At 44.4% G+C, this 9,248-nt stretch overlaps 1 protein-coding gene across 2 annotated transcripts in view; it reads right to left on the bottom strand.

Moving 5' to 3' along the window:
- Frmd3 (FERM domain containing 3) overlaps window positions 1–9,248 on the bottom strand; it is a 282,007-nt gene that overhangs the window by 36,893 nt on the left and 235,866 nt on the right. For both annotated transcript variants that reach the window (XM_004639402.2, XM_004639401.2), the window contains exons 11-12: window positions 6,227–6,301; window positions 5,848–5,916 (exon numbers count right to left, since the gene is read on the bottom strand). In XM_004639402.2, coding sequence (XP_004639459.1) covers window positions 5,848–5,916; window positions 6,227–6,301 — 144 coding nt within the window. The remainder of the gene's footprint in view (window positions 1–5,847; window positions 5,917–6,226; window positions 6,302–9,248) is intronic.

The following is a 9,248-nucleotide window of genomic DNA, read 5'->3' as shown; positions in this document are numbered from 1 at the left end:
TTTTTTCCTGGATTGCTCCTCACAGAGGCAGACTCTCTCTCCCTGCCTCTATCTCTTTCTCCTCTCTCTCTCTCTCTCTCTCTCTCTCTCTCTCTCTCTCTTTCTCTCTCTCTCCTCTCTGTCTCTCTCTCCCCCCCTTCACAACTCACTGCATTTGTCCCTGTTTTCTCTCTGTAGTTACTGGTGTACAAATTAGCCCCACTTTGCTAAGCCCTTACAGGCAGAGACTGACCTAACCTGTGCATGTGCCTTATGGCACCTCAGTTGACACCTTGTTAAAGGGTGTTTCTGTTTAAAATGGTAGTAACCTCGATGAGATCCAGACTTGACATAAGTTGCAATTTCAGACCGGCTGGGTGCCCCCTGGGCTGGCCAGAGAGGTGACTGACAGCACTTCTGTGAGGTATGGCATGGGGGAAGGAGGAGCAGGACCCTTGTCAGCATCTCCAGTCAGAAGTTCTGCAGCTGGTCCCGGGAGGCAAGTGCATGGGGCCTTGCTCCACCTGCAGCCCTTAACGATTCCCTTCTAGAGCCACCTATGCTGCAATGGATGTGTAGGCATCAGAGGGTCTGACCCATGCCAGGGAACTGCAGCTCTCTCCTTAATAACTCATGTTTAGGTCTTAATTTTGGTTATTTTGTCTGAGACCTCCATTATAAAATATATTTCTTATCACTTTTTATATATACACATGCACACACCAACACAGTAAGACATACAACCAAAATTGAGCATATCACACAACAGCAATCAGTTATGTGCCTCCCTTTTTAAAATTCTACATCATTTGTTTTGAAGTACTGGTCTTGATTATTGCTTCACTAAACAATTTATCCATGTGCCGCAGCTACCACTGGACAACATCTAATGAAGGAGATGGATGGCCAAAGGTCTCCTGGGGACGCCACAGCAGGGCAGCTGATCCTCTGTGAGGATCAGGAGGGTCACGGATGATGTCCCAGGAAGCTGAGGCCTTGCCAAGTCCCAGTGAGCACAGTGGAACTGACTGGCAAATGTGAATATAGGAAAATCCTCACAGACAGAAAGAGGAAAGAGGAGGAGAAATTTGTGATCAGGACTCCTGCTCCACAGAGCACAGCATGTTGCCGTGTTGTGCTGTTTTCTGCAGAAGCAGCCCTTCTATCCACTCTTGTGAAAGTGACTCCGCATTGCTCTGCTCCATTTCTGCCCATCATCAGCTGGGCTATCCCCTAAAAATTGCTATTCTTGTCCCCCAGCAGTCACTGCCTCTGTCATACCAAACCTGAACAGGCATCTTCCCAACATCCTTTAGTAGGAGATGGCAAATGTCTTGCTCCACACAGTATGACTGTGTCTAGCAGTTGCTTCATTTGGGGACAGACTGAGCTCACAAGTGATGAGCACCTTGGCACCAGGCACTCAGGAGATGCTGGCCCAGGCTCCACACTCTCTGCTCCTGCCAAGGCTGAGGGCCACAGACAGGGGCGCGTGGCTGAGGTCTGCTCAGGTGGGGCCAGATGACTTGTCCAGCACATCACAAGCCCGAGAAACATCACAGCAAAGGGAACATTATTTCCTTGAAGGGTGCACAATACAGAGAAATCCAAAGGTGGATACAACAGGGGATTTCCTTGGAACATAAAATGTATAGGACTCCTGCCTGGCACCAGACACCGTGACAGTTTGGGGAAAGAGAAAGCACAGCTAGGACAGTGCTCTGAAGTTTCTTCTTTTCTCACTGCTATGGTCCACATGTTCACCTGTCCTGAAAACTCATTTGCTGAAACCTAATCTCGAACATGGTGGCACCAAGAAAAGGGGCCTTTGGAGGGGAGAAGGTCATAAGGACAAAGCCATTCGAGTGGGATGATGACCTCATAAAAGAGGTCTAGGGCTTGTCTTGCCTTTCTATCACCTAAGGGCACAGTGAACTGGCACCATTTAGGAGAAAGTAGATGTCACAAGATCCCAGCTCTGTCAATATTTTGTTCATGGATTTCTCAGCCTCCTAAAGTGAGAAGAAACACCCCTTCTTTTTTATAAGCTACCTGGTGTGTAGGATTCTCTTATAGTAAAGATATCTGTTATCTCCTTTGGATGACTTTCTCTTTCCACCTAATTCTCCCCTTGCAACCTTTTAAAATGTGCCAACTCACATAGGCTTTCTTTAAAGCCAGAGCCACCAGTACATTGTCCTAAGAAGAAACATAATGTCAGAATCTAAATGGCCCTTTTCTAGTTTTCAAAGTGATATGTACACATGTTACTTCAACTTGCTTCTCCTTGTACTTGCATAATAGGTAAGGGAAACCCTGTCTTTGTGGTGGGAGAAACTGAGATGACAGTGAGGCTGCACAGTTTGAAGAAGGGACACTTCTGCAAGTAGCTCAGGATTCTAATGCACATGTGTCTTTCAGATTTTAGCCTCCTACTTTTGGATGACAGGTGATAATATGATTTCATTATATCTGTAAGGCACTATGTAATTTTTTAAAAAATTTTTTTTACATTTGTTGTGTGTGTGTGTGTGTGTGTGTGTGTGTGGCCAGCTCAGCCCACCAGGGGGCGGGACTGGCTGGCATGTGGTGCTGGGGGATTGAACCTTGGTCCCTGTGGTTTGCTAAGCTTGTTCCAAGTAGTTGCTTTAGACCACTGAGCCATCTCACCAGCCCCGGCACTATGTAATTTTAAAAGTACTTTAATCCCAAGGAGAACTTTATTGGGGGATTTTGTCATCAACAAAGATCAATGAGCTAATGCCAGCCAACCTCTGCTCCTATTTTTGAAGAAAAAAAATCCCAAGACAATGTCCTCAGTATGTGTTTGTCTACTTCTACACACACACCTCAGAAGAAGTATGAGTCCCTGAACTCACCATCCTTTCAGAAGTAGTAAGGAAAGAGTATCAATGAGGGCCTTGTTGTCATCATCCCAGACTAACTCTGGCTGAACACCCACCACCAGAGAGGAACACACTACAGTCTCTTTTGACAGCCATATCAAAGATTTTTGGCAGGATGAATATGCTCATTATGTACAGCAAACACATACTAATATAAATGAAAAATAAAAAGAAGCTCAAAAGTTTGAAAATGAAGCAATTGTCCAGGAAGAACAATCTCCTACTGTGCAACTGGGTAGAAATGAAAGGCTGCTAGCAGGGAAAGCATCGAGCATCACCAGCCTGTGGCCACCACACTGCCTTGGAGAATGCTGCCCCCAGGGAGACACTGTGAGAAATCTCCCATGGGAGCAGCCGCCACCCTGAGCACCTCGTTCACTCGCCCTCCAACACACATGCCTTCATGCTTATTGTGCATCAAATACTTTGTTAGGAGCTGCAGGAACAGAGATGACCAGGACAGACAGAGCTCCTGCCTCCTACATTGGCTATGTTTGCATCCTTACATTAACCACATTCTTCCCAGTACTGCCTGACATTTGAAGGGCAGTGCCGAAGAAACGAGGCCCAGAGGCATCCTGAAGGTGTGCACTCTTGCACACACAAGGAGGTGGTGGGAAAGAAAAAGGCAATGTGTAAAGTGGGGCTCAAGGGCCTCTAGTTCATTATCTATCTGGGGTTACTGTAGAGTACTTCAGAAAGGCCAAACTGAATTGACAAGTGCTCAGCAGAGGTCCATTTTCCTCCTGCACTTGGTGCTTCCCTGCCTCCAAGAAAAGCTCCTACTCTGGCCAACCTGCTCCCTTCATCCATGACACACGGCACTGAGAGCCTGGCTTGGCAGATGGTGGTGCTAGAGCAGCCAGGCAGCCTCCTCCTGGTGCTGGAGAAACTCAGGCTCCCAGCCATGACCTGGTGCTTGAAGCAGAACCTGGTTGCAACTGCACGTGGCCCCTGTGTAAACTAAGGTGTGAGGAGTCCTGAGCTAGAACATCTTGATTTCCTTAAATTATTTCTTGAAACCTCAATTTAGAAGAAAAGTACTGCATTCTTTTCCATTATTTTCTTCTCTCATTATCCCATGGATGGTAACCATGAGACTCTTAGAGAGTCTTACAGTTTTTGAGTATGTCTCTCTGAAAACATTGTTTAAAACACAAAACTCCTGCAGCACCAAGTATTTTTCCTCCTTTCTTTTTTGACACAGGGTCTCACTATGCAGTTTGGACTCATAATGATCTCCTGCCTAAGCCTGCCCAGCACTCAGATTACAGGCATGTACCACCATGCTCGGTTTAGGGGCCAGTACAGTATGCAGGACCAATGATCGAACTCGGGTAATTGAGCGTAACAGGCAGGTGCTTAGACTGCTGAGCTATCTCATCAGCCCTCCTTTTTATTTTTGAGGTCAAATACTAAAGCATCAAGCTGGAAAACGAAGAATGAAGAATAAAGCTGAGCTGCTTAGGGTAGCCCTGCCATGATTACCAGCCTGGAAGTAAATGCTTAATGCTTTCAGGGTGATGAGTGCTAAAGAGCAAAGAACTCAAGACTTAGATCTAGGACACCAGAGTTTTAGCCTGAAGTCTGCCATGGATACTACTTAAGACCTGGGTAAGTCACTTCCTTAAGATTAAAATTTTCTGAGGCTGGAGAGATAGCTCAGCAATCTAAGTGCCTGCCTGGTAAGAGCAAGGACCCAGATTCCATCCTCAGTACCACATGCTGTGCCAGCCCCAGAATTCCCGGCATGCTGTGCTGGCCACCAAAACTAGGTATAGTGGTGCATGAGTATAATCCCAGTTCTGGGGAGGCTGAGACAGGAGGATCACTACATGTCCAAGCTGCGTAGTGAGACTCTGTACCAAACAAATAAATAAGTAAATAATGATTTTTACAAATTAAAAGAAAAGATTCAATACAGTAGCAGCAACAGACTACAAGATTCCTTAGTGAAAGGTGACTTCTAATCCAAGTATACAGGAAAGACTGCAATGGCTGTTATATTATTTTCTTTTCTCCTTCCTTTTTACTTTGCAGAAAACCTCAATTTGGCCCAGGGCAAGGAGGCATTAAAAGAAGTCTCCCTGAAGGGTGTGCCTCTTGTGCCGCCAAACCCAGGGGACAAGGAGGAGTGGCACCGTCTTAACTACTGAGCTGAAATGGATAACAGACAAACTGAGGCATAAAGGACACACCTCCAAGTCCCAAAGATGGGAAGGACAGGTACCAACTAACAAGTTGGCAAAAATTTAGCTTATGGTGGAAGGTCTTGCCTAATGCAGGTGGGAATGGTATGGTGAGAATGTTCATCAATACGATACCCAGCATGTGTGCAGTTTAGAATATGCAATGCTTAGCATAAACTGTGGTGAAGTCCAGCTTAGCCAAGATAATATTTCATTCCTAAGAATTAAATACAGATTGTCATCACAGTAAACATGCTGCCCTTCTGTAGATGATGACTAAGTACCTCATTCATCTAGGTGGCCCTTGACAGCAAAGGACCTGATGCCATGCAAGCCTCTTCCCTGTGTGAATCAGCCTGGGCTGGAGGAACAAGATGGGTCTGGGGCAGTTCTAGAAGGGTGGATGATGGAGTGTGGCCAGAGCAAGGCATGGAGTTCCCCTGACACAAAGGCCTAACTGCTGTCCACAGAGCATGTGAATCCAACAGGAGCCTGGCACTGCTCACGTCACAGCCCAGCCAACTCTGAGGGAGACTTACAGGGAGCTGAGAGTGTCTTTACCTCATGCTGGACATCATTACACATGGAGGACTTGAGAAGTTCTGGGAAAGCCAGGCTTTGGTGTGTCTGTGGCCTTCAGGTTCAAACCCAGGGCCTCACATTCACTAATCAGGTGCTCCAGCTAGCTATACCTGTCGCTCTTGGAAAGCCACCAGTCAACCCCTCTGCCTATCCCAGAAGCCATCTGAGCTGGAAGGGACCACCACACTTACCTGTGCACCTCAGGAGGCTCCCTCTGGATTTTGGAGCTTGCCTCCACCACCTCTTTAGCAACTTTGCCACTAAAAAAAGACAGAAACACAACATATGTGCACATTTATAGAAGGAGGGCTACATGTGTGCCATTTTTTGTTGACTTCATCATGATCTGAGTCATCTCTATACTCCATACCTCCCCTTCTTCCGTAGGAGAAGTCACTATGGAGGTGGAGGACACCCATGCCACAGGCTTAATGGAATGGAAATAGCAGGTCAGTGGAATGGCTGCAAAAGTGATTAATGCAGATCTAAATCCTCAGAGCCTTGTTCACAAGTGGAACATTTCCATGCCTTACCCAGACCCAATGCCGCAGTGGAACCATTCGTACTCACCTATATCGAAATCTACTTCCTTTAAAAAATATCTTGCTGCTTGACACAGTCTTGATCTGACTGGACTTTGCATACCTTTAGGAAAAAAGCAAAGCAGAGGTGGTAGTGACATTGGGAAGTCAAAGCAGACATGCTGGTGGGCTGTGATAATCAGCTATTTTGACTAGAAGAAAGAAATGCATTTCCTATTTTGACTCAGCAGACACACACAAGCACTGAAAGAAAAGTGTCATAAAAGAACAGTTACTTTACTTGTATTATAGTTGATGCTGTCACTAATGTTAGTTCCTTTCATCCTCTTTGAGAGGATCTAGTCATGATCCACACATTTGTCTTTATAACCCATTACTTCATCAGGGCCTGCAAAAAGGACTGTGCAATCCTGATGACCACAGGGACTCTTCCTCAGTCTACACTGAGAGATGGAAAGGATGGGATTTTGTGACTGACACCATTTTCTCTGGAATTGGGGACACTATGTTGGTGTGCCTGGGCCAACTGCCATAGGAAGCAGTTTCCTGGCATCATAGGTCACCTGCTGCAGTATAAAGACCCAGTGTATCTATTGCTCAGGCAGAGAACCAAGAGAGTATATGGCCACAGCGTGGCTGCTGGTTTCTGTGTCACCATGACCTAATGCCCTTTAACAGAATCCACACTGGTAGTTGACTAAGATACACAAGGAGCAGGAAGCCTAGCCAAGCACTGATTCAGCACCTCTGAGCCATAGTCTTAAAAAAAGAACAAAATGACAACATGCTGAAAACAACTGAGAACATGGGCTGCCCCAGGCCGTACAGAGGCCCCAAATTACTGTGACAGCTGAGGATGCCTCCTCTTATAGTAACTTTAAGCCTTATGCTATTAAATCTAAATAAAAACATTTGTCTCCCAGAATTGAGGCTTATTTAACATATTGATACGTACAGAGTCACACACACCAGTGTTCTCTCTGAGACTGAACACAGATGTGCACACAGCAGGTGGGGATTTCCACCTCTGTGTCTGATGCAACTTTGCTCACTGCCTTGCCAACACAAATTAGCACCACACCTATCCACACACCAAGCTCAACTCAGGATACACACAGTCTCTGCACTCATGGGTGAAAGGTGCAGAGAACAAATTAAAACAAATCCAGTGACCATGCATATTTATGGACATGAATGCTCGTGGGGCTTTCTGTGAATGGAATGGCTGATAGGAGCAGAGGGAAGCAGGGCTGAGCCAGTGGGGGGCAGGGCATAGAAGATGCCCAAAGAAAACAGCATCTGAACTGTACATCAGGGCAGGAAGATATTAACCTGGAGACAGAGAGGGCGGGTGCCTTGCAGAGAGGCCAGCAGACTCAAAAGCCCTGAGCATGGGCATCTGCAGAACCGAGAGCTGCTGTGCACACACTCAGCTTACCCTTATTATGGCTCTTGTTACTACACAGACAAACATCCTGTTTCCTAGTTGAAGAAGGGAAAGTACAAGGTGGAAAAGACAATCAAGAGAGATAACCAGTCTGAGTCTGCACGGTCTGACTCTTATCCTTGTTGAGGATTTTGGGCTGTATCCAGAGAGCAATGGAAGGCCGTAGTAACAATCTTGGATACAGCAGTCCCTCTTGAACAACAGCTGATTGAGATATGAGCTAAACGCCAAGCATTCATGGCTTTAGACTCCATACCTAGTGGGTTTTAGTATAAATCCCAAAGTCTAAACAAAAATCAAAATATCAGTCACTACTGTCTAATACTCAGACATTTCAATTCTCCTCAAAAGAAACACTTTGTATCACTTAAGTTTTTTTTTAATTTTATTTTATTAGTACAGATGTACAGAACATGACACTACAGATTATTTCCTTTTTTCAAATCTCCTTCCCCGTTCCTTCCTGTTCCTCCCTCTTCCTCCTCCACTTTCCCCACCCAAATTTTCATTCTTATAGATATTATTAATCTTAGCTCACATTATCATATATGTTTACATTTATTGAGGTTATTAGATTCCTATATATGGCATATTTTATTCCTTTTTTAACTTTCTTTTAATCTTTTATTTATTTATTTGGTACAAGGTCTCTCTATGCAGCTCAGACTCGTAGTGATCTTCCTGCCTCAGCCTCTCCAGCACTGGGACTACAGGCATGTACCACCATGCCCAGTTTTCATGTGGTATGGGGGATGGAACCTGGGTCTTTGCACTTGCCAGGCAGGCACTAAGACCGCCAAGTTATCTCTCCAGTCCAGCATATTTTATTCTCATTTCTTCTTCCCCTCCTCACCCCATGCTCTTATTCTATTTGTCCTCTTCCTTATCGAAAGAGATCTGACACCTCGTCTCCTTCTATCTATTCTTTATTATTCTTTTGGTTTGTATTTTGCTTCACTCAAGTGAGAGATAGCCTATGGTATATAAGTTGGTGTGTCTGGATTATTTCACTCAACAATGTATTTTTCAGGTACATCCATTTCCCTACAAATGTGTCAAATGTGTCATTCTTTATAGCCAAATAATGATCCATTGTATACAAATGCCACATTTTTTAATCTAATTGTTTTTTATCAGTATATAGGCTGTTCTCAGGATTTAGCTATTTTTTTCCATAATTTTATTGATAAACAAATAGCAATGAGACAATTTCAAATCAAATTGGTAGGACAGTTTCAATAATTAACACATTGCATACATTCCTCCCAGTGGTTAATAGCTGTACAAGATGCGGACATGATATCCTATCTACAAACATCATTAGAACAAATACCTCTACTCAGTAAGAGAATGTAACTATATATCTATCCTAACCACTTTAAATACACAGATAAAAAATGGACATTCATCTGTATACCCTTTTTTTGTTAAGTTTTGTTATTTGAATATTATAGGTGTGTTAACTCAACAAAATATTCTAAAAGAGTTCAGTAGTCCATAATAGTATTGGGTCTTCTGCTTGACTGGCAATGTCAGAAATTGTTGACCTGAGTCCTCTACAGCTCAATATAACAGCACGGCTTTACTTCTTCTATTTTGTTTT

The sequence above is a fragment of the Octodon degus genome, unplaced genomic scaffold (genome assembly GCF_000260255.1).
Source record: "Octodon degus isolate 3935 unplaced genomic scaffold, OctDeg1.0 scaffold00111, whole genome shotgun sequence".
Classification (NCBI taxonomy): domain Eukaryota; kingdom Metazoa; phylum Chordata; class Mammalia; order Rodentia; family Octodontidae; genus Octodon; species Octodon degus.
The sequence above is the reverse complement of the archived record's forward strand: the minus strand, read 5'-3'. Positions and strand labels throughout refer to the sequence as shown.